Source organism: Panulirus ornatus, chromosome 13 (assembly GCF_036320965.1).
Source record: "Panulirus ornatus isolate Po-2019 chromosome 13, ASM3632096v1, whole genome shotgun sequence".
NCBI classification, from domain to species: domain Eukaryota; kingdom Metazoa; phylum Arthropoda; class Malacostraca; order Decapoda; family Palinuridae; genus Panulirus; species Panulirus ornatus.
In genome coordinates this window covers 5,193,034-5,217,651 of record NC_092236.1, presented here as the reverse complement: position 1 = coordinate 5,217,651, position 24,618 = coordinate 5,193,034, and the positions used below count along the sequence as shown (strand labels likewise).

Below are 24,618 nucleotides of genomic sequence, written 5' to 3'. Positions count from 1 at the left end.
GGGGAATCTGTGGGAAGTCGTCAGCTGACAAGTCGTCAGTTACCTCTTACGACCATGTGTACTGCCTGCGTGTACTGTCCTGCATGTTCTCACTTGCCTTTACGGCCCAGTGTGTACTGCCCACGGACTACTGTCCCGTGTATATTGCCCTGCGTTACTGCCTAGCGTGTACTGCCCCTTCCTATCGACGACAGACATTATCTGCACCTGCTGAGCTGGACAACAAGTTGACAAGTCTTCCTCTTCCAAGTGTCTGATTTGTCTCCCTCGTCATACCACAGTAATCCATTAGTTTCTGTTCTCTTTCTCTTTATCAAAACAGCCTCGTATGGACCCGGTGGTCCGCTGCTGTGTGAATTCATTGGTATCAATTTTCACTGCCAGTGAGTACACCTACCGTGTGTACTACTAACCTGTGTACTGACGAGTGTATTAACATAAGTGCTATTCTGTGAGAACACCTAACTCATGTACTGCCACGTGAGTATACCTATCGTTGGTGCTGTTTTGTGAGTATATCGTAAGTACGTACAGCCATGTGAGTATACACAACAAATGTGCAACAAACCCCACCAAAACCTTGTGCAAAACCTCCCCAGAAATGATTAAGTACACAATACTTCTTCGGGATAACCCCAGCTCTGGGTCGTCAGCTCCCGGAGTGCTGGGGTCCGTATGCTGCTAACAGCTTATGATAGGTAACAGAAATCCATAGTGATGGAGGCAGTACACTGCTCACGGGGCAACAGACTTAGCAGTACTGGAGGCTGTATAGCGACAGATGGGCAACAGACGTCAACACAAATGAGTTCCACAACTCCATCATCCGGACCTTCTCGTCTATAAAACTTTTCTCATGAATGTGTAATATATACTGACTACTGACACGTCCTGCTGTGGTGTGGTGTGGTGTGGTAGTGTGGTGGTGGAGGGAAGGTTATGTTGTGGTGCTAGTGAAGGCTGCAGTGAATGACGGACTGAAGAAATGAATGATAACCTGAGAATAACGTGGAAAATTACAAAGTGCAAGTGAAGCAGAAGAAAAAAGAAATGGAAGTGAGGACAAATATGAAGAGAGTGGAGGGAAAGTTAATGCAATGTTAATGCAAGATGAGAGAAGAGAGTGGAAAGTTAGGAAATATGCAACAAGATGTTCCTCAAGATGAAAAGACTGACTTATATCAAGAAACCGAAGGTGTGTAGAAAGATGGAAAGCAATGGTTCAGTGCATAAAGAGAAACGAGAAGAAATAAGTCCATATAGAGAAGTGAACCCCCCGCAAAATGGGCTATATTACTCGTGACAATCAGATGATAAGAGCACAGAGGAGTACACAAGATATAAAGATAACAGAAGGCCTGCTGGCCTGTGATAAAGTCATCTGCAAGAGTTTCTCCACTGACACAGAACTGAGGTCAGGATGGAACACTACGAAAGCTCTTCCCCTCTTCCCTCCGGCAACACCAGCAAGTAGCAGAAAGACTAGAAGGAACCATCCATTGCTGAAGTGAAGCGAACATGGGATTCTACGGGATTCTACAGGATAGAATGAGATGGAACACTTATCTATACTGACAATGGCTTTAGGCGGGGGGCGGCCTCATTCCTTGTGGCTGGAATGATAACGTATGCTTCGAATCTTCCTTTGATTACACTGTTGGTTCCGACCCGCCCCATCAATGGCGTTTCCATGGAGGTGTTCGAAAGAATGTCCTCAAACATCCCCGAGATACGCAAGTACAATTTCTCCTGTGTGGTGCCCTGAGTGCAGAGGCAGAGCTCCGTGTCTTGATGTCTTACATGACATTCTCGACTTGAGTGATACTTTACGTCAAGTACATTATACCTATTCTGGGTCGAGGTTTATCACCTAGCGTGAACACCTACTTCACTATGACATGTCCTCCTGGCTGACTGAAGGTACGTCTGCCATCTGCATCAGTCACCATCCTCGCCTCTTAAAACGTTGTTTCTTCCGCCAGTTTCGAGTGCTTGCCTCGCCCCATTTTCCCCACACTTTCAACCTATTTTCTATACTCTCTAATGTCTCGCTATTACTTTGGATTTCTACTTTCAACCTATGTTACACAACATTAAAAAAAAAAAAAAGCATCCATGACACTTACTTATCTTCCGTCGTATGTCCTTGGTAAGGTCTCCTCTGTAGGTGGGACGGCCGAAGGTAGGTGTGGGCGCCACGACCCGTGGAAACACTGGGGTCACAGCAGCTCTCGACTGAGGTCAGGGAGCAACTGGATGTATGAGTACATCGAGAAATCACAGATAACATAAGGCCTTTCGAACTAGGACGAGGTTACGTGATAATCCAGTAGTAACTACGTAATTAACACTTCTAGATAGTTAAAGTGTGGATAAAATGGTAAGGTTTTCTCCTCATCCTACGTTCTCTTTGGCAACAGCAGGACGAAGCATGTGAGGAAGACCAATCACTGATGCAATAAAGCAAAAACAGAATTTCACAGAAGAAAATGAAGTACTGTTTGGATGTTCATTCTTCTACTTTGTTGCAGTGTACTACAGTACAGTACACTGTGCTATACTACACTACACTTTGCTACACTACACTACACTGTGCTGTATTACACTACACTTGGCTATGGTACACTGCACCCTGGCAATAGTTTTAATCAGATATATATTCTTTAGAGTCTGGCCTGAAAGAAAACGTGTTGGTGCATATATGTGTATATTTCTGTCATTCATTCAGTAAACATCACAACTCGTGGAATGTTTGTTTGGCCAACGTTCATGGTCCTTACATTAATAACTTCTGACTCTCGCTTGTTCCACTGTCCTACGGTTCTGTTTGAAACGAAACTTCACCTAAAGTTACTACTATTTCGTCTCGTAGGATTAAGGGATATCCAAAAAGGTCTTCACGATTTGGCGTTGAAGAGAGAGAGAGAGAGAGAGAGAGAGAGAGAGAGAGAGAGAGAGAGAGAGAGAGAGAGAGAGAGAGAGAGAGAGAGAGAGAGAGAGAGGTAAAAAAACTCTTCCCTGTTTCAGCCAGTCATTAATTACATTAAAGAGTCTTCCTTCATAATGATATGCAAATAGAGCATCATGTGGCTGGTCGCGACGCAAAGTTAATCAGGCATTATGATAATTATCTCTCATCATCCATTATTAATTCAGCTTTATCTCCGACGCGGCCGATGGAGGCAGGGAGGCGCGGGCACTTCCCCTGCCAATAGTCCTGGCTGGTTGTGTGGTGGCAGAGTGGTGGTAGAGTGTGGTGGCAGAGTGTGGTGGTTGAGTGGTGGTAGTGTGCTGGTAGAGTGGTGGTAGTGTGGTGGTGATGGTAAAATCTTCTCATGGTTCATTCTCCCTTCCCTGAAGGCGAATTCCTAACCGGTAGACTTATCGTATATCATCGCGACCTACATCTTGCTCACTGGGGCTGTGGACCTCACCATAGCGGCTGGCGAAGACTCCGCCGCATATCGTGTGCTGACGTGGCTGAAGCATGTGAAAGTTTCTTATCTAATGTTGAGGAAGGTGTCCTGACAGCGCCACGTCTGTGACCCACCCCAGCCGCGGGGTGAGGGGTGACGCCTCGTGTTAACATAAAGGAAATACTGTGAGAACCAAGTCTTTAAGGTGCACGTCGAGAGGCCTAACATTGTCTGCGGTATGTCCCTAGTGACTGAGCAACGTTCCCTCGCAATGATCTCACTCACAACGACCTTTGTGATTTCTGGCGATCTGGTCACCTTTATCCGAACGCCTCACGACTGAAAACTCTCTTCTAACTTCTCTTAGTGATCATTGCGTCATGACTGGCGATCATACGTAAGGATAGCCCCCTCTGAATTTCAGAGAACATTCGCTTCTTAAATAAAAAATAGAAGGCAGGACACCATGGCCTGTGAAGAGAAGCAACGACTCGTTGTGTGAGGGAGGTGGGGAGGAGGGCGGTCTTGCGCCAGACAGGAGAAGAGGCCAGGCTAGGGGTACGCACCAGCTTGGGACGAGGCCCACCTGTCACCTCATACCTCCTCAGACTTTGAGAACTGCTGCTGATAAACTGATAGCCATAAGGTGACCCGAAGTTTGCGCTCTCATGCTTATGGATTTATCAGCATGTCAAAATTTTCTGCCAATGCTGTTCGTGTTAATTCACTCCTAGTTTTCAGACGATATTAATTCTTATGTTTTAGAATAAGTAATGAAAACATTTTGACCAATTGTTGCCCTGGATCTGTTAAGTTTATCATGAGTTCTGATGGAGTTTATGGTGAGATATATTACAGAGTACGAAGTTCTAGGAAGTGCTATCAGTGTTTGCCGAGGGCTTGGGAACCCAGCAAGGATGGTTGCCACACTGGGGCCTCACTCTGAGCCGGCCAACATGGGAACCAGGCCGTAAAATTTGTCGCTTTTGACACATGAGACTTAGGCATTGTTTTGCTAATTCACAGATCAGTTAAAGATATCATGAGGACTTTCGCGAGTGGGTTCTTATTTTATTTTTGACACCATCATTTGGCCAGAGCGCCACAAGTGTGTAAATTTTCTTATTTCCTGCGAAAGGAAAAGATTACAGGAGTCTTGCAAGTGAATACATGAACGGACAGTAGGAAGATGTCGCCTAAGGTGAGGTGGGGGAAGCCTTGAGAGTGTCCTGTGAAGTTATTTAGGTAGGCAGAGGACGAGGTATGGACGTGGTCAGGGCGATGATCTACGACAACGAACTTGGGCGTCTCAGGAACGACCACACCACGTTTTTAAATTGATCCATTATATCATACTCCATCCCATTAGTGGAATAATAATGCTTCAGTACATGTCCTATATAATGGTCACCAAAAGCTCTTGTGTGAATACTTATTATGAATTCGTAACTGTAGATGGCGCATCAAAAATACCTGTTGATACGATACATCTTATCCGAAATTTTCAAAATCATTGGGCTACATCTCGCCAACTTAACGGATGCAAAATAGAAACTGATAATAGGATGCCTCGAACAAGCATTACAAATGGGTCCAAACGACCATTAGTGGCCTGGGACAAGAGCCATCAAATGGCTATTTTGTCGTTTGTTTAGCCCAAGATATTGGAGAGTCGGCGCCCAAGTCTGGAGTCGGGTGGGTGGGGGGTTCTGGTTCCCTATCCCTGGGTTGCTGTTGATCCTCTGTCTCTAGGGTAATGGTGCCCTCTACTTCTGGGGTGACTGTCCTGTTAACTCCGGGGTGATGTTACCCCCTTTCACTGGGGTAATGTGCATGCGAGATGATTACGAAAATTTATTCGATGAGAATTCAGTGTTGTCCGTCAGTGTTGATGTGATGTGTTCCTTAATAGCCAACACACAGGTGACACACTGTCTCTCCCTATTGTCTCCTCTTACTGTCATACTTCTGTTCTGTGTTGTGTCATCCTTCTGAACGTTTATGGCTATATTTTGTCCCTTCTTTCCACGATGATCGTCGGACTCAGATATAAAAACTTATTAGCAGCCAATTCATCATTCTCTAGCCACAGGGACACCTCACATCGGCAACAAACCTCTTCCTCGGGCGAGGGTCTGCGTCCTTCTCGCCCCATAGGTGTCCCAACGTGGCTGTCGCACCCTGTCGAAGACCTAGGTCTTCTCCCCTTCCTGGCGGGATCACACCAGGATCTCCAGCATCTGAGGATGTTGGCTTATGTATCATCCATCATTCATGTGTTACAGTCTATGTTAATGCAGTGATTATATGTCGTGTACGATGATATGCAGTGCATGTTTAATGAATGGTATGTATTAAGCGACACCATGAGGTGAAGGACGAATCCTTCGACACAAGTCTGTGAAGGACGAATCCTTAGACAGGCGTCTGTGAGGGACGAATCCTTAGACAGGCGTCTGTGAAGGACGAATCCTTAGACAGGCGTCTGTGAAGGACGAATCCTTAGACAGGCGTCTGTGTACAGACACGGGTGGCTGAGGAAAGTTTCTTTTGTACGTTGTTGAGTCAGCTCATGCGTTTGCTTCGTCAATATTCATGAGTTGTTCCTTCTGCTTCACAGTCCGCCTGTCACAGCTTCGAGATGTTTGGGCTGAGTAGTAACAGGAGGGTGAGAGGAGAGCCTCTGATTTATTCATTGATTAAAAGAGAGAGAGAGAGAGAGAGAGAGAGAGAGAGAGAGAGAGAGAGAGAGAGAGAGAGAGAGAGAGAGAGAGAGAGAGAGAGAGAGAGAGAGAGATGCAAATAAACAAGAGGTCTGGGCACTGGAGAGGAGTGAAGGTGACCACAGTGAAATTATGAACCTTAAGCGCGTGGCATGGGGCGAGAAACGGAACAGGTAATGAATCTTAACATAAGAAGAAATAAATAGAAAAAAAAAGAAAGTTCTAGATGTGGGGACGATAGAGGAGAGGAGAACCACGCGAGGATAAACTGGCTGCCTCAGCTATGTTATGCCGAACGATCAGACCGGCAAGGAGCTGCAATTCGGTGGGCATCGTGTATGTAACAGCAAGTCGTCTGTGAGGCGAGGCGGGCCGACTGTTTACGACTCCCGCAGACCAGCATGCAAATGAGGGTCGGCAGAAGGAGTAAAAGGGGGGAAGGGGGGGGGGGGTGTTGGAGAGGAGAGGAGGCTCTCGGGCTGCGGCCCAAAGATGGAAACCGACCGAACGCGAATGGGAGCAAAAATAAGGTGTTTATATACGAGGGAAGAGCCACGGTGTCTGTTATCCGCTGAGGAAACAGAAGGCTCTGGCCTGCACAGATCTGGGTGTTCCTGGGAACTGAAATTACACTCTTTTGGGAAAAGTGACAATGAAACGTGAACGTATGGATGGGGTGAGGTGGTGGCGAGTGGATCAGCGTGAGGAGTCCTCAGCTGTGACGAGTTTCTTGGTGGTTGAATTACTCGTTATATATCTATTTCTCCCCCCCCCCCTCTCTTCCTATCCAAATACTCCCTGTTCCTTTCTGACAGCCCTGTCTCTTCCCTCTCACAGCCCTGTTTCTGCCCACTCCCAGCCTTACCTCTCCCTCTCATAACCATGTCTCTCCACTCTCACAGGCCTACCTACCGTCTGACACATAACCATGTCTCTCCTCTTTGAGTCTTACCTCTCAGCTTCTCAATACCAGCTTTTTCTCTCTCACAGACCAGCCTTTCCCCTCCCACAACTCTGCCTCTCCCCTCTCACAGCCATGCCTTTTCCTTCCTACAGCCTTGCATCTCATTTTTCACAGCCCGCCTCTTTCCTCTTGACAGCCTTGACTCTCCTCTCTCACAACCCTCCATCTCCCCTCTTGCAGCCCACTCTCCCCTCTCACAGTTCCTCCCCTACCCTCTCACAACCCTGCCTCTCCCCTCTTTCTCCGCTATTCCTTTCCTGAGCTTTTCATTCCCTCCCCATCACTTGACCTTCTATTTTCGCGAACCTTACGCTTTCTACATTTGCTTCGTCTTTTACCTTCTCCCTCCTCCTTCTTCACACACCCTAAACTCCCTTCTCTCACACACCTAACACCACTCCCTAGCTACGTGGTGACACACAGGGGTGAGCAAAGGTTGGAAAATTGATAAAACCAGAGCTGGGCAAAGATCGCGAGGAAGACCTCCATCATCAGTTGAATCTGTCCACTCATTTGTTTACGTCGGTTGAACAAGTAATCCGCGCTTGCCTGCGCGATCGTTAAGAGCGTGAGCGTTGCCATCATGTATCGATAAACATATCACAAATGTCGTCTGGCGTGAATACTTTACGTATAAAATCCATGGTAAAGCATCCTCTTAATTCCTTTGGACAACGACATACACCTTTGACGATGAGACGTATTCATCATATCCGATACATCGGCAGGTAGTTCAAAAACACGGTCATCTACGTAGGTGCTTACGTCACGAGGTCTTTTACGTCTGTGGTGGGGGAGTAGGGGGAGGAGGGGAGAGGGAAGGAGTGTAAATGTGGCGGATGTTTTACCAGGCTGGGATAATTTATGGTACATGGGTAATAACTTGCCCAGCGATATATTGTAGGAATTCATGGTAGGATTTATGGAACAATTTCATGGTTCGGCGATAGGCCAGTAAACGCACTAAGTGGCCCCATTCTGTTCACGTCCCGGGCGATCCTGGAGGAGGAGGAGGAGGAGGAGGAGGAGGAGGAGGAGGAGGAGGAGGGGGCAGAGCTGGGTGGTGAGTGGGTAGGGGGGGTTGTGTGTGGGGGGGGGGGGGAGGAATGGTAAGTGGGTGGGGAGAGGGATGGTGAGAGGGGGAAGTGTTGGGGTAAGGGAGGGAGGGAGGGGCGGTACGAGGGGTGAGGTTGGTGCACTGAGTGGAGTACTGATACACACACACACACACACACACACATACACACACACACACACACACACACACACACACACACACACACACAATAAAACATGTAAACAGACATTGAGGAGACTGGAAAAGGCAAAGATAGATAGATGAGAGAGAGAGAGAGAGAGAGAGAGAGAGAGAGAGAGAGAGAGAGAGAGAGAGAGAGAGAGAGAGAGAGAGAGAGAGAGAGAGAGAGAGAGAGGTCGTCACCAGGGTGGCACTAACCCCACGTCTCTCACAATCCAAACACCAACACGTTTCCCCAAGTCATCCAGGCGGCCGGCAGGGTGTATCATGCCTGGTATATTTCCCGAGCACGCCATCCACAGGGTGTCAGCTGGGTGTCATCCTCACAATACATGTTGTTGACTCCTCCTGGAAGTGTTTGCCAACACCATGAATACGTGTAATAAGCCGACACTTTCCTCCCCCACACTCCTGGAATCACTATAGACGCCACTCTCAAAGGCCCTTTTTCATCTCCTCTTCTCTCAACAATGGATCTTTCTTCAAGAGTGGACACTCTGAGGAAACGAACGCCCTTCGGGAAAACGTCGTTTTTTCCCCCACGAAACGGTAAGGTGTAGGGAGCTCTCTCCTCCTGTCATCTTTGGTAGGGTATCAAGTGGGGGTTCCTCCCAGAGAGTTAATGGCAGAGTGAACGTGAATGGACGGTCCTCAGATGAAGTACATCGCTTGATGCTTTCCTCGCAGATGGGAAAACATCTCCCTTGATGCTCAGTGACCCGCACTGCGTGCCCCAGTGAGCTAAGTTCTGTCACATTATAATAAGCTGCTCCCTTCCCTCGTCTGTTAGTTACTTGTTCAGGAGATCTGAAACATGGCCAAGTGAAATCTGGAACGGACTCTTGACATTCTGGAATGGTTTCCATTCTCACGTGGATGCCTTATTAGGAGTCCAGATGGATGGGCATCGCGTCATCTATGTGTCATCCTGAGGAAGCGGGCGTCTGTTGAGACATGTCATCATCGCTGACAGGAGACCGTTCATGGTACGATCCTTCCATGGAAAATGAGACTATCTTAGTTTCTGAGTTTGTGTAACCAACGTCCATAACCTTTACTGTTGACACTCCACAGTGGTGGAGCGGTGTGTACTCATGTGGGTGTAGTAGTGTTGTAGAGGGCTGAGACATGTGTTGTATGTAGGCACCCGGGTGTTGTGGTTGAAATGATAAAGATGTAGACTTTCGTCCTAAGCTTAAGCAATACAAAACTTTACAAACACAAATGAACAGAATCACGAGATTAAAATATTCCATATACCTATGTATAATTCGTGGTATAAACAAATCTAAGATTATTTTGCACAAGTGATAATATTCCAGGTAACTATTCCTGGATCCTTTAAGAAAACTTCAACGTTATGAAGTGGACGGAGGACGACACGACCACAAGGGAGCAACACCGTGACCCTCGTGTATGTTGGCCAGGCCTTTGAATTAACTCTTGAGGGCCAGGACAAAGGCCACACCGCCACCATACCCGAGGTTTTCACCGTCGTGATCAAGGGTCGCACCGTTGTCCCGAGTGGCAGCACTCTGTGTTACACGATCACCTGGAGTCTTATAAAACGGCGCGCAACACACAGTGTCGATCGTCTTCCTGGGTGTTGTCACTAACGTGCCACCAGCGCGAGCAGGATGGCCAATATACTACAGAAGGCCCAGTGGCAGGAGAGTCTCATAGCCGAGTTACACTCGTAGAAGCGCGTGTAGTTGACCTCGGTGATGGCGCACCAGTGGAGGCGACGACACTTGGCCTTGCAGACGGATGGGTCCTCAAGGCTGACAGTGTTCGCGGTGTAGTAACGATCGAACAGGAAGTGGTCGTTCTGTGGATGAGGTACTCGGTCATCTACCTATTACTGACGTCATGAAGCATCATTACTGTATGATATCTACCTTATACAACCCAGGCTGCGAATCCATCAAGTCGAAACTCGAGGTGGTTCTGGTGTTAAGTTTATCTTACATAACTCTCTCGTGTCTGAGGGGGTTATGCAAGAAGTCGACATTAGATTTAATCTTACCTGTCTACATTTTTCCCCTCACATCTTCACTTAGTATTCCTTATCCTCGAGTTTTAGCCACCAGGCAGAGGAAAACTTTTTTTTAACCGTGTAGGAATCTAGCGCTGATAAAAAGTCATGTGTTACCAACAACTTCATAATCCAGACTGAGCCACTGGGTTGTTATTGATCGTAATTTGATAAAATCTATCTTGAGCGCAAGATTCTTAAAGTGCCATACTGAAATTACGGATATTCTACGCCATTTCTAAGCACCGAACACCGCAAGAACATTTTGTAAACGTCTCAAAAAAAAATCTCGAATATGGAAACATGGAGGTGGAACCCCCTCCTCTTCCAGAATACTAACCCATGCCTATATCAGTACCAACAAGATACTGGTCATATACAGCACTGAGGAACATGCAATAATCTGGCACTACAACATACAAGAGTCCTACTTACCTTCAACTTCTTGGCGAGGTTGTAGAGCGTAGTGGGGTTAATGGCCTTAAGGTTATAGACGAAGGTGAAATTGTATTCCAGCTTCCACTCAGCCCTGCCCAGCCTGTTGGCTGCTTCCAAGTCCAGGTAGTAGGTAGAGACCTCCGTCACCTGCGGACCAGAGGGGATATGGCACTCTTACTCACACGTCGTATCCAATCCTTGCTACTCACAGTTACAGTGTCCAACCCTGTTCAGGAGGAGCGGGTATCTTACGATCTACTTTACGTTACTTATAGACTTTCTTGGACCTCTGTGATTCAGATACACAGAACAGTATAGGCCACTACGTTCAGGTTGTGATTAAAGTTCTAAGCAATTTGGAGATGACACATAGCCCTTAATTCTCAAATTCTTTCCCTTGTCTCTTTCTTCCTTTTCCCCTTTTCATAATCCTCTCTATACTTCAATCAAGGCACGGCTTCAGTGTGGACTTCTGTCCGTGACTGGAGCTTTACAACTTAAAAAAGACAATAACTGAAAGCATTATGAAGCATATGGAGTTACGTGAGAAATCACGGCTGCCACTGTGCTCCCCCTGACGTACGCACCTCTCCAGTGATGGTGTCATAGGAGACCAGTCTGATGCCTGGGTTGTTGGCGCCAGTCTCCTTGGAGAGGGTAGAGCGCCAGGGGGTGACCCCAGGCACCAGCAGCTGGTAGGACACAGGAGATCTCGCTTCCTGTGACTTGGCATCATTGAAGAACAACCTGTGGGGTCAGGCGAATGAAAAAATGATAAGTTTTCATTTCAGTGTAGCATCATCTCTCAGACACTCATGATCATGTTGCAACTGCGATGCTTAAACTAAAGCTAGTGCAATTAGAGTTATGAAACATGATTAGAATCCTCGAAAATCAAAGGAATTTCGAATATTTCTAGTCAAGGCTGTAGAAACCAATTCAAAATGTGTTTAAAAATCTTCTTCAGAGATACCAGGTAGAAATCTAACATATGGATCAATGCAGTACATACGGGGCAGGACTTTAGGTCTATATATTGCTGGACCTACCTGAAGGAGTCTGTATGGTGGTGGGCGAAGAACTGGGCCTCAATGACGCTGGCGTGTTGCCGGACCACCTGGTCACCAAGGGAAGACATCGTCATTAGATGAACTCGGGTAAAAACACATCAGAGTGAGAGTAATGGACCTAAATCCGAATCAACGCCATGGACGTCTCAAGAAGGAAAATTCTTGAAATGAGAGATTCCTGAGGGGAAGGAGGGAGGGGATACTGGACAGTCTTGGGCCTGATGCGCTCCACTAAGACAATACGCTACTAGCCTGTAGGGAAGCTCCACACTCCACTATAAAAACATTACAGTATGCTCTCAGATCCTGATAATGAGAACATCAAGTCATCTTCACAAATCTGACGTCATTTTTCATCTCTATTCTCCAAGGGAGAGATAATGAATGATCCTTTGACAAAAAAGAAAAGAAACGCAAATCTCTTCGTTCCCTTAAGATGAGCAGATAATTGAATTGTTAGAAGATTCCAATACTACACCAAGAGGTGCCTGTACGATGCAGTGTAGACTGGAGATTGATGTGTAATTTGGAAGATCTACAGGAAGGTCCTCCTGAAGCGGGCCTGTGAGGGGGCTTCATTACAATCCAGTTCCCAGGAAGGGTCAAGACACTACCCGCCTATGTGAAGTGAGCCATTTACACAAGCCTCTTTTTGTGGGACCGAGGTAAACAAACTATGACAGAGAGCACGGTGAACGACACTACGACCCTTGAGTACGATATTTCGACTTCCAGGTATGATGATCTTGCTTTTGATCAAAGGTCACGCCATTTATATCCAAGGGTCGTACTGTCGTGCTCAAGGGTTCGTATCCTCATGTCTAATGGGTTTAGAATATCATGAAAGGGGTGGTAGGTCAGTGTGCGGTGGCTTTACCTCCATAAAACGCGTGTTGTACCGAGGCTGGTACCAGTGGAAGCCTTCCCTCGTCTGCTGGTACCTTTCGAACGTCCCTGGGGGAATGTGCCCGATAACGTACACCTGGAAAAAGGAAACGAACGTCACTATGAACAAATTCCGAGTCTGATCTTCCTATGCATCCTATGAACTTTAAGGAAACACGTTCAGCATCTTATCATTGCCCCCGAAGAAATTCTGTTGGACATTATTCATCAGGTGTCAACCCTTTCCCTGAAAGCAGCGATATTCAATGATCCTGTGACCTTACACTCTTTCTCATGACCAGGACTTTGGCCTGCTGACTCATGGACACGCGGGAGAGATCACTGACCTTGCGTTTCCTGGCAGCCAATTGCCTGAGGATGTCATCGAGCCACTGGAACTGGCCGTCGGGATCTTTGGCCAAGGGGTCGTCGTCAGGCAGGAGGGCCGTGTTAAGGTTGTTCTTGTACCAGATGAGTGTGTTCACTGCCACCACCGTCACGTTACTTCCCTCCACGTCCTCCCAGTACCTGCCACCTGTGCCACGAGCTAGGGGTTATGGTCCAACCACAGTAACCTGTTCGTCTACAGTCTACCACACCACAACCACAGTGACCTGTTCGCCTACAGTGTACTACACCACATCCACAGTGACCTGTTCGTTAACAACCTACCACACTCCAACCACAGCGACCTGTTCGTCTACAACCTACCACACCACAACCACAGTGACCTGTTCGTCTATGGTCTACCACACCACAACCACAGTGACCTGTTCGTCTACAGTCTACCGCACCACAACCACAGTGACCTGTTCGTCTACAGTCTACCACACCACAACCACAGTGACCTGTTCGTCTACAGTCTACTACACTCCAACCACAGTGACCTGTCCGTCTACAGTCTACCACACCACAACCACAGCGACCTGTTCGTCTACAGCCTACCACACCACAATCACAGTAACCTCTTCGTTAACAACATACCACACTCCAACCACAGTAAACTGTTCGTATACAACCTACCACACCACAACCACAGTAATTTGTTCGTCAACAGTCTACCACACTCCACCACAGCAACCTGCTCCTCTTCAGCCTACCACACTCCACCCACTGCGACCTCCTCTCCTGTTTAACTCATTTATTGTATCTATTGTACAATAACTCACACACACACACACACACACACACACACACACACACACACACACACACACACACACATAAAGGAAAATAAAACAAAAGCAAGTGGTACGGCCCTTGAGCAAACAGTACATTCACGATGGCAGATCCTTCGACCTGACCCTTAAGGGTTAGGTCAAAGGTCAGACTATTATACCCAAGAGACGTTTGCCTGTGTCACATACAACTGATTATTTACAAAGTGTCTGTTCCTGAATATCAGAGAAAAAGACATTTTCAAATATGCCAGAATCAGGTAGCTGAGTTAAGCCTCCAATATGAGGTAGTCAAGGTCACTGGCTGGTTCGAACCCTGGAAACTTACAGTTCACCAAGCTGTTCATCATATCTTTTGAAACTGGTTGATATACGGGTACCTGGTGGACGGACACACACACACACACACACACACACACACACACACACATATATATATATATATATATATATATATATATATATATATATATATATATATATATATACATACATACATACATATATATATATCTTCTTCATACATATTCGCCATTTCCCGCGTTAGCGAGGTAGTTTTAAGAACAAAGGACTGAGTTTTAGAGTATCCTCACTTGGCTCCCTTCCCTGTTCCTTCTTTTTGGAAAACTGAAAAAAGGAGGGGGAGGATTTCCAACCCCTTTTAGGGGCCTTGTACCACATGGGAGAGAGAATGGTCACCTACCGGCCTTGAAGGAGTCGAGGGCGCTCCTGCTGAACCACCTGCTCCACAGTCCGGCAACTTGGGTCTGTATTTCACTCTCGCCCGGCGGGATCTGTGCGGTGAGTACGTAGGTGTCAAGAAGGTTGTGGGAGCCTGGAGGAGGAGGAGGAGGAGGAGGAGGAGGAGGAGGAGGAGGAGGAGGAGGAGGAGGAGGAGGAGGAGGAGGAGGAGGAGGAGGTGGGGGAGGAGGAGGAGGAGGAGGAGGAGGAGGAGGAGGAGGAGGAGGAAGAGGAAGAGGAAGAGGAACAGGAGGAGGAGGAGGAGGAGGAGGAGGAGGAGGAGGAGGAGGAGGAGGAGAGGTGTTGGATTACTGAGGAAGATGTGGAGCGGACCACAGAGGAAGGTGTGAGTTCACGAAGCTAAATAGTACGTTGTGGAGATGATAGGATTCTTGAAGGGGAAACATGTGGAGCTTAAGTATGTCTATGGATAAATCTGATCGGTAAAAATATCCAGTGGAACACTTTGATACATACGTAAAAAAACAAAATCAAAGACGTGGTTCGTCAGTCAAGGACACAACAGATTACAAATCTCCCCTTCTACAGCCATGGTGGTCGAGAACCCATTGGCTACTAAAGCAGGTTCGTCTTTAGGGTCACTAAGTGATGCCTGGGAATCTGCTAACCTCGATCTTTTGGGGTTCTCTCGGACAGTCACGTGACCTGAGTTGGTTCAGTCACGTGACCTGAGTTGGTTCTCTGGCTACAACAAGCTGAGCACTTCAGCTGACCTGGTGTGTTTTTATTTTTTTTCCCAACTGGTACAATACGAGTGCGTGTGCTGACCTGGTTCTTGGGGAAGTAGTCATGGTTTCCCAGGACAGGAAAGACGATGGTGTTTGGGAACACCCGGTGCAGCTCATCAGTAAGGCGGGCGATGATCTGCACCACAGTCTGGCTGCTGAAGAACTTGTCGTCCACATGAGCAGTGTCGTCCCTGCGTCAGGAGAGAAAGAGAGACACATGATAGAGGGTCACCAACCACTATCATAGGTCTTGCACCACTACTGAACCACCTAAGGGAGTTTATCTCACCTCCTGATCCATCAAAGCGGGAACGAAACGTTCCACACAACTTCATGATGTAGTCTTCATAAGACTTGGGGTGTGTGTGTGTGAGAGGGTCAGGTGTGGCAACTCACCCTGTCCACAAGATGAAGTCAGGATTCGGTTGGAAGTTGGCCATGGCAGCCACAGCTGACTTCACTAGGGCCAAGGGCGCGTCACATTCATAGTCTCCGAACTCTCCGGGGGCCCTGGCCTCACCCCTGCTCTGTCGTTTCACTCTGGAGGGAGAGAACACTGCTTTAGATCCCCCGCCCAACGCCCTCTCTCTCTCTCTCTCTCTCTCTCTCTCTCTCTCTCTCTCTCTCTCTCTCTCTCTCTTTGTGACACAGTGCTGGACGCAACAGTTGACGTCCAGGCTCTCTATCTGATATACTGACACTGATGAAAGAGAGAGAGAGAGGAAAAGAAGAAGGACACAGAACCAATACGAATGATCAAATGGAAGTGTTTGAGAATAACAAAAGGAAGGCAGCAGCTCACTTGTCTGCCTTTAAAGTTGACGGGGAAACTGGAGGGGTCCTTATGGCTCTGACGTCATCACTGTGTGATGTGAGGAGAGGGCAAGCGTAGGACGTTACTAGGACGTCACTTAGGATAAGGGAAGGAATTAAAGGATACCTCTCTAGGGAGACACAGGTGGACCTCAAAGCCAGACGGCCGTGGTGATCCATTTCTCTCCCAGAGACCACGGGAACTGACCTCTTTCTGTCCCAGAGACCGCGGGGACTGACCATTTCATCACAAGAGACCGCGGGGACTGACCTTTCCATCGATAGAGACCGCGGGGACTGACCTTTCCATCACTAGAGACCGCGGGAACTGACCTTACCATCGCTAGAGACTGCGGGGACTGACCTTTCCATCACTAGAGACCGCGGGGACTGACCTCTCCATCACTAGAGACCGCGGGGACTGACCTTTCCATCGCTAGAGGCCGCGGGACTGACCTTTCCATCACAAGAGACCGCGGGGACTGACCTTTCCATCGATAGAGACCGTGGGGACTGACCTTTCCATCGATAGAGACCGCGGGGACTGACCTTTCCATCACTAGAGACCGCGGGAACTGACCTTTCCATCACTAGAGACCGCGGGGACTGACCTTTCCATGTCCCAGCACATGTTGTCTGTGACGCCCGTGACGGTGTAATTAGGGTCTAGATGGAAATCAGACACGTGCCAGAAGGTACCTGGGTAAGAGAGACGACATCTGTAGTACACCTGTTTCACACCTGTCGTACAATTGTGGTACACCTGTGGTGCAACTGCATCACACCTGTGGTACAATTGTGGTACACCTTGGTCACAATTGAGGTACACTTCCGTTATATATGATATAAAGGTGTGGTTCCCCCACACCTTGGTACATCTGCATCACGCCCACACCTTGGTACATCTGCATCACGCCCACACCTTGGTACATCTGCATCACGCCCACACCTGAAGCACACCTGTTACACACACGTCTTGGGTAATCTAAGGGAAGAAACAGCAAGCAATACCTTTCCCACACAAGACTCGAAATAAATGTATTTCTGCTGTATGTAATGTATAATGCATCAAGGCATTTGTAGTGTCAGATGTCACAAATAAAGATACACACACGAATATCAGTAATGGAACATCTGTCGTGTGAAACCTTACGAATAACAGCAAAGAACTAGCCTGATACTCAGACATTCATATATATATATATATATATATACACACACACACACACACACACACACACACACACATACACACACACACACACACACACACACACACACACACACACACACAGGGACACTCGCAGTATGAAAGCCAGATATATAAGTGAAAACATACCCGGTCTCTACAGTTATAACACATGTGGCCTGGACTCCATCTCTGGTCTTTGATAACAAACACATGATGAATGAGGAACTTTTGTCAGTCGCATCAAATTGGGTTCTGACTCGAACGGATACAGACAGCAGGTGCTGTACGGCCTTACATGAATAGACGAACTAAAACACACACACACACACACACACACACACACACACGAGCATATGTTTCCACTCTGGCAAAATATATTTCGTGATGAGGCCTCCGTGAGAGAGCATGTTCAGGCGCGGGACGGATAGCTTGCACGATTTTACGATAAACTTTATCTAAAAATGAAAACGGTCTGGGTAAAAATATTGCATTTACATATAATTGTATTGAAGCTGAGGGTCGTATGAGACGTGGGTGTGTGTGTGTGTGTGTGTGTGTTGCAGCAGACCCCCAGCGCCATCTATCGAGAAGTGTTGTAAACACGATGATGGGCCGCCCCTCCTGGCCAGCGGCGTGGTTCCCACTGTGTCCCCCAACATCCTGTGTAGTGATACCCAGTCCCATCAACTCGTCATTAGTGGAAAAGTAATCCATTAAATCCTAACCAATGCGAATGTAATCTTCCTTTAAATCATGATTGATCTTTTCTTTGTTCTTAAATAATACAGTTTACAGCAGGCAGATGTAATATCACTACTGTATGATACCATTTAAGTTTAATACGTCTTTAACTTGCCGTTGAAGTGCAGTAAACTGTGTGCAACAACTATCAAAAACCTTACAAGTCCGAACTACAAGCTGGCGTACAACCTTATCTTATATCTCATCTACAGGACGGGGCAGCTTTCTAGATATGAAAGCACAAGCTGTAAGCTATAACTTACCAAAGCACAAGCTGTAAGCTACAGCTTATCAAAGCACAAGCTGTATGCTATAGCTTTTCAAAGCCCAAGCTGCAGCTTTTCAAAAACAAGTTTGTACATCCCAGAGGCTTGCAAGGTGTGAGACAGACAGATACAGGAATACAGCGTCCTGTATCAGCCCATGTGGTATGCAACACCTCTGTAGCCTAATGGGCGATAAGCTGCAAGCACGTTAAGGATAAGCTTCAAGCATTTTGACTTGATCTAAGTTTCAATCACTTTGATCGAAGATAAGTTTCAAAGACTCTCATTGAAGATAATCTTCAAACACTCTGACCGCTTCAAACACTTCAAGGTAAGCTAAGCTTTAAACACTTCAAGTGAAGATAAGCTTCAAACACTCTGATCGCTTCAAACACTTCAAGGTAAGCTAAGCTTTAAACACTTCAAGTGAAGATAAGCTTCAAACACTCTGATCGCTTCAAACACTTCAAGGTAAGCTAAACTTTAAACACTTCAAGTGAAGATAAGCTTCAAACACTTCAAGGTAAGCTAAACTTTAAACACTTCAAGTGAAGATAAGCTTCAAACACTCTGTTGGACGATATGCTTCAACCACTTGAAGAAGTGAGGGGTGGAATAGCATCAGTAGCACACCTACTGGTCCTGAAGCCCCCGCGTCTTGCAAACTAAAGATGACACACACCAGACTACACTGGTGTACACACGGGTCAGTAAGTTAGGTCGTCCATCCGCAGAAATGAACACCGACCCAGAAGACCGTCGTTCATTCCTGGGTAACCCATGGCGAGTTACGTTGTAAAATATTTATTTCCCCCTACCCGCCAAACAATCTCGTCTCGCCCATCCCAACGAATCAGTGGAAGGGGGTGCGCGCTTTTCGGTAACTATTGCATGAAAAGTTTTTTTCCTTTCTCCAGGATAAAGTTGAGGTCACTTGAAATTATACAGTTAAATCCTGGAAATGCAATACATCGTGAAGTTCCTGCTTGTGTCTTCAAGCACACATAACAGACAGTTTTTCTCCATATATTACGAAAAACGTCATTCAAACAGTCAACCAAATGGGGAAATTCTCGTCGCTCCTCCGTCATACATTCGCTGCAGCAGCAACCATCTACAGGCGTCAGTGGGGCAGTAAAGACTTCATGAACACCAATAAACATGTGATTCCTCCTCTGCTTTACTTACCAATCCTCCCGTGCGCCTGGTGAGGGCAGCTCGCCAGCACGGCCAGAAGCACCACCTCCAGCTGGGTCACCATCATAACTCGGTGTGTGGCAGGTACTGGATGATGATGGACGTGACCTCAGCTCCTGGTGTTGGAGGACCTCAGCTCCCGGTGTTGGGGGACCTCAGCTCCTGGTGTTGGGGGACCTCAGCTCCCGGTGTTGGAGGACCTCAGCTCCTGGTGTTGGAGGACCTCAGCTCCTGGTGTTGGAGGACCTCAGCTCCTGGTGTTGGAGGACCTCAGCTCCTGGTGTTGGAGGACCTCAGCTCCCGGTGTTGGGGGACCTCAGCTCCTGGTGTTGGAGGACCTCAGCTCCTGGTGTTGGAGGACCTCAGCTCCTGGTGTTGGAGGACCTCAGCTCCTGGTGTTGGGGGAAGACAAGGAAGGGATTAAGATGGTGAAAGTTCTTGGCTGTGGAGGGAAGGCGTCTGTGTCAAGGAAGACTAAGTTAGGATGGATCCGTCAGGGACCTGAGACACAGGTTAGAATGTCTTGTGGAAAAAAAAGGAACATCTGTGACTATAAGGAAAGAATGCCACAAGGGTGGGTGATGATGGGATGAGCAATGCAGCTGTAGGTCATGACCCAAGGTCGAGCGAGGTCATGATCCGGGCCTGGGGAGGTCATATCTCATTCCTGGCGACTTCATGAGCCTGGTTTAATGGGGGTCATGACCGACTCAGGATGACGTTATGATCCACATCTTAATCAAGGAAGATCACCCACTTTACTGTCCCAGGACCACGAAGGGTCGGGATCTTACAGTCATTTCATACGACAAGTTAAGGCACTAACATCGGTGTCTGCCAGGACACTGTGGGAGTCGGGTGGGAGGGTCTGTGTCGTGGGAGGGTCTGTGTCGTGGGAGGGTCTGTGTCGTGGGAAGGTCTGTGTCGTGGGAAGATCTGTGTCGTGGAAGGATGAATGTCGTGGGAAGGTCTGTGTCGTGGGAGGGTCTGTGTCGTGGTAGGGTCTGTGTCGTGGGAAGGTCTGTGTCGTGGGAAGGTCTGTGTCGTGGGAAGGTCTGTGTCATGGGAAGGTCTGTGTCGTGGGAAGGTCTGTGTCATGGAAGGATTAGTGTCGTGGAAAGGTCTGTGTCGTGGGAAGGTCTGTGTCGTGGGAAGATCTGTGTCGTGGGAAGGTCTGTGTCGTGGGAAGATCTGTGTCGTGGAAGGATGAATGTCGTGGGAGGGTCTGTGTCGTGGGAGGGTCTGTGTCGTGGGAGGGTCTGTGTCGTGGGAAGGTCTGTGTCATGGGAGGGTCAGTGTCGTGGGAGGGTCTGTGTCGTGGGAGGGTCTGTATCGTGGGAGGGTCTGTGTCGTGGGAGGGTCTGTGTCGTGGGAGGGTCTGTGTCGTGGGAAGGTCTGTGTCGTGGGAAGGTCTGTGTCGTGGAAGGATCAGTGTCGTGGAAGGGTCTGTGTCGTGGGAAGGTCTGTGTCGCGGGAAGGTCTGTGTCGTGGGAGGGTCTGTGTCGTGGAAGGATCAGTGTCGTGGAAGGGTCTGTGTCGTGGGAAGGTCTGTGTCGTGGGAAGGTCTGTGTCGTGGGAGGGTCTGTGTCGTGGGAAGGTCTGTGTCGTGGGAAGGTCTGTGTCGTGGGAAGGTCTGTGTCGTGGGAAGGTCTGTGTCGTGGGAGGGTCTGTGTCGTGGAAGGATCAGTGTCGTGGAAGGGTCTGTGTCGTGGGAGGGTCAGTGTCGTGGAAGGGTCTGTGTCATGGGAGGGTCAGTGTCGTGGGAGGGTCAGTGTGGTGGGACGGTTCTAAATGCTTCACTGGGGTCGTGGAAATCCCTGGGTAACTAGGATTCCCAGATGGTTGCGTCACGAGGATATAGAACATTGTGTATGATGAATTTTCTCTCACTACCAACACTACCATTGCCTGATCCTACCACCACACTGGCGACTGATGACATCCGAGGATCATGTCTTACACACATGCTTTACTTTCATGGAAGAATGATCCAGGATATCGATATGACGTACAGCTCGACACGTCCCCCTCCTGCCCTCCCTCCACCCTGATGATAAGCTGATAATTTCAACTCTAAAGCACTGACCTAGACGCTTAAGCATCACTTGGCGAGCTACAGACACTTATAAGACACTATTACGTTCATTATGACACATCTACGTTCACTACGACACCTCCAACGTACCGTTCACTACGACACCCGCACGACGCTCACCAGACGTCAACACGTTCAACTGTCGCACACACATACAAACACACACACATCAACAAAGACGGTCCACAGTGCACAGGATGTGCGTCACGTCACACCGGACGCGGGCCTCGGTAGACACCTACAGGGTCACTTGGTGAGCCGCTGCGACGGTGAGTAAGACGAGCCATGCACGGGGCCGCCCGCCCGCTCCCGTGTGTGTGTGTGTGTGTGTGTGTGTGTGTGTGTGTGGTATACAACTAACACAGTCGAGACAATACACCAGCACAGGACCCCACGCTTGGCCTCACCGGCTGCAGGGGGTTGAAATATACTGGTGCCGGAGGACACACGCCGTGCTGGGGTGTGAGGCTGGGGGAGCATAGCTTTATTACGGCATCCCCTGACCTCCCCAGTTGCCTTGCTTCACCCCAGCACCACCTCCACCACACGTCACTGTCATCACACACCACCAACGCACCGCACCAAAGCCCCGCCACTGTGCATTCCCAACCACCACACCACCACCACCGCCACACTTCCCCTGCACAATACACCCCCCCCCCCCACGCACCACTACCGCACACACCCTGCCACCACCACCACCAACACCACCTCATCTCCATCACTACCCCCACCACACCATCACACACTCCTCTCCAATAATTCCCAGTGACTTAGGGTAAACTATTGCATCCCCTTCCCCGTGCTAACTCAGTGGTGGACCCGAGCCAGTATTTCTCCTCAGTGCAACAGAGGCAAGACGAATATTTGGATAAATATTTAAGTAAATCACTTTACAATCCTGGGGAAAAAATAACACCCTTGAAAAAGACGGTTAAGTTATTATAAAAGGAGAAAGGACGCCATCTTAGAACACTTTTACAGTCATTATTTTCCCAGAGAGAGAGAGAGAGAGAGAGAGAGAGAGAGAGAGAGAGAGAGAGAGAGAGAGAGAGAGAGAGAGAGAGAGAGAGAGAGACTTAAAGAAGGCAATGTTGTGTGAGTCATCATCTAACGATAGCCTTCACGACGACATCACTGTCATTGCTGCTCACCACTCGTAACCAGTAGGTGTATAGTCACATGACGACCCGGTTGGTACTACGCCTTAAGCTGCAACAGGTGATGTGTCCTTGTTGGTCACGAGGGAACACATCTGGCGTGTGTGTGTGTATGTGTGTGTGTGTGTGTGTGTGTGTGTGTGTGTGTTTTCTCTTCGTCTGTTTCCTTATGTGTCTCTGAGTTCCTCTGTGTACCTACGTTTCTATGTCCCCGTCTGTGTGCTTGCTTGTCTGTGCCATGTGTATTTGTTTATGTCTTCCTGTGTCTGCGCGGTAAACAGTCCGGCTAGGGAGTGTTTACAAGAATATCTCCCAGGATTGACATGCAATTCATTCAGTAAACAAGTGTATAGTGAGGGTGGGGCGGACATGGAGGTGAGTCAGTTGCTGTTTGCAGATGACGCCGCTCTGGCGGCAGACTCCAGGAAGTAACCCTCGAAACTTCATCAACGTGAAGAACGTAACTCATCAACGTAAATGACGTCACTTTGCAATGTAAACAACGGTAAATTACCAACGTAATCCTTTTACATCTGAGAAACACAAAACTGTTTACCCGATAGACATCATCCGACGCCCTCGGGTTATTTTCTGTCTACTTCTCTCCTTCCCAAGATGATGATGTGTTTATTTCCTCAGAATCATGCTCAAGGAACGACAGGTAGGCGGGAGGACACTGGACGACAGTCGTCGAGATACAGTCAAGAGCTCTCAAGCGATAGGGGAGAAGTATTCATGGTCTCATATCTTATCTTTCCTTCGTGGTCAGTGAGCCACAAAAATTTCCCAGGAATCATGGACGTTGTTGTCAGCGCGTGGTCAACATGCTGTCCGCCAGGCGGTGTCAGGGTGTTGTCCCGTGAGGTTCACTTGCCAAGGTCTCTCCTGACGGAGGCCCCGTGGAAGGCGTCCCTCGCAATAGAGGCATAACCCCCCCCCCCCCAGATGTTCCCCTCACATAGCCTACGTGGATGGCCTCGTGTCTGGGGGCTCCAGTCTTGGCTGCTGGAGTCTCTCTGTGTTGATGATACTCAGTGAAGAAATGGGTTTGGATCCTGTGTCAGGACGGGTCAGTGAACTCCATGTTCTGCTCTCTCCCCCACCCTCGACACTCTTCCGTCTCCAAGGTTCCTGTGAGGCGACCAGCCACACGAGGATTGACCGTTATGATACCGTGTGTCCTTGAATAGCGAAGCTCCGAAATTCTCCATCTAGCGTCTATACACATCTCACGAGTTCACTTAATTTCTATCTTCTTTTTCTCATACACTTTGCTTCTCTTTTCATCCAAGATGACCACATTATGACCACGTGTTTGCGTCCTGTGCCGTGTCAGAAAAGGTCAGAAAATGCTACTTTACAGTCGACAGTTCGCGGCACAGTAAGACGTAAGGCTAGAATCAAAAGCTTCCGTCACAATAACTTGAACAGTATGTGACGCTAGAGTCCTGAATTCTATCTAAGTTACTGTCACAAGGGCATATGTTTTGTAGCACAACCTCCGTCACATTGCCGTAGCCAAGACTGTGACGCTCTTACTCCCGTAACATTACCTTCACACAGATCTCCAAGGCAGAAACAACAATACATCATATCACGGCCAAAACTCCTGCGAAACTTTTGCACAAAGTTAATCCCACAGGAACACAGTTTTGAACAGTGCAAATTGGTTTCGCAACCTCGCTGACTGGGAGGAA

General features: G+C 48.1%; 1 protein-coding gene across 5 annotated transcripts in view; it reads right to left on the bottom strand.

Moving 5' to 3' along the window:
• Positions 1 to 2,914: 2,914 nt before the first annotated feature.
• Positions 2,915 to 24,618, bottom strand: part of LOC139752685 (acid sphingomyelinase-like phosphodiesterase 3b) — a 22,883-nt gene continuing 1,179 nt past the window's right edge. For 3 of the 5 annotated variants that reach the window (XM_071668478.1, XM_071668481.1, XM_071668479.1), the window contains exons 2-12: positions 19,658 to 20,058; positions 16,882 to 16,969; positions 15,854 to 15,997; positions 15,498 to 15,648; positions 14,671 to 14,761; positions 13,137 to 13,324; positions 12,782 to 12,886; positions 11,884 to 11,951; positions 11,422 to 11,581; positions 10,832 to 10,981; positions 2,915 to 10,189 (exon numbers count right to left, since the gene is read on the bottom strand). In XM_071668478.1, coding sequence (XP_071524579.1) covers positions 9,974 to 10,189; positions 10,832 to 10,981; positions 11,422 to 11,581; positions 11,884 to 11,951; positions 12,782 to 12,886; positions 13,137 to 13,324; positions 14,671 to 14,761; positions 15,498 to 15,648; positions 15,854 to 15,997; positions 16,882 to 16,969; positions 19,658 to 19,733 — 1,437 coding nt within the window. In that variant the 5' untranslated portion in view covers positions 19,734 to 20,058 and the 3' untranslated portion in view covers positions 2,915 to 9,973. Of the gene's footprint in view, positions 10,190 to 10,831; positions 10,982 to 11,421; positions 11,582 to 11,883; positions 11,952 to 12,781; positions 12,887 to 13,136; positions 13,325 to 14,670; positions 14,762 to 15,497; positions 15,649 to 15,853; positions 15,998 to 16,881; positions 16,970 to 19,657; positions 20,059 to 21,851; positions 21,953 to 24,618 lie in introns of those variants that run through there. The other 2 variants (XM_071668480.1, XM_071668482.1) reach the window with 2 other exon arrangements.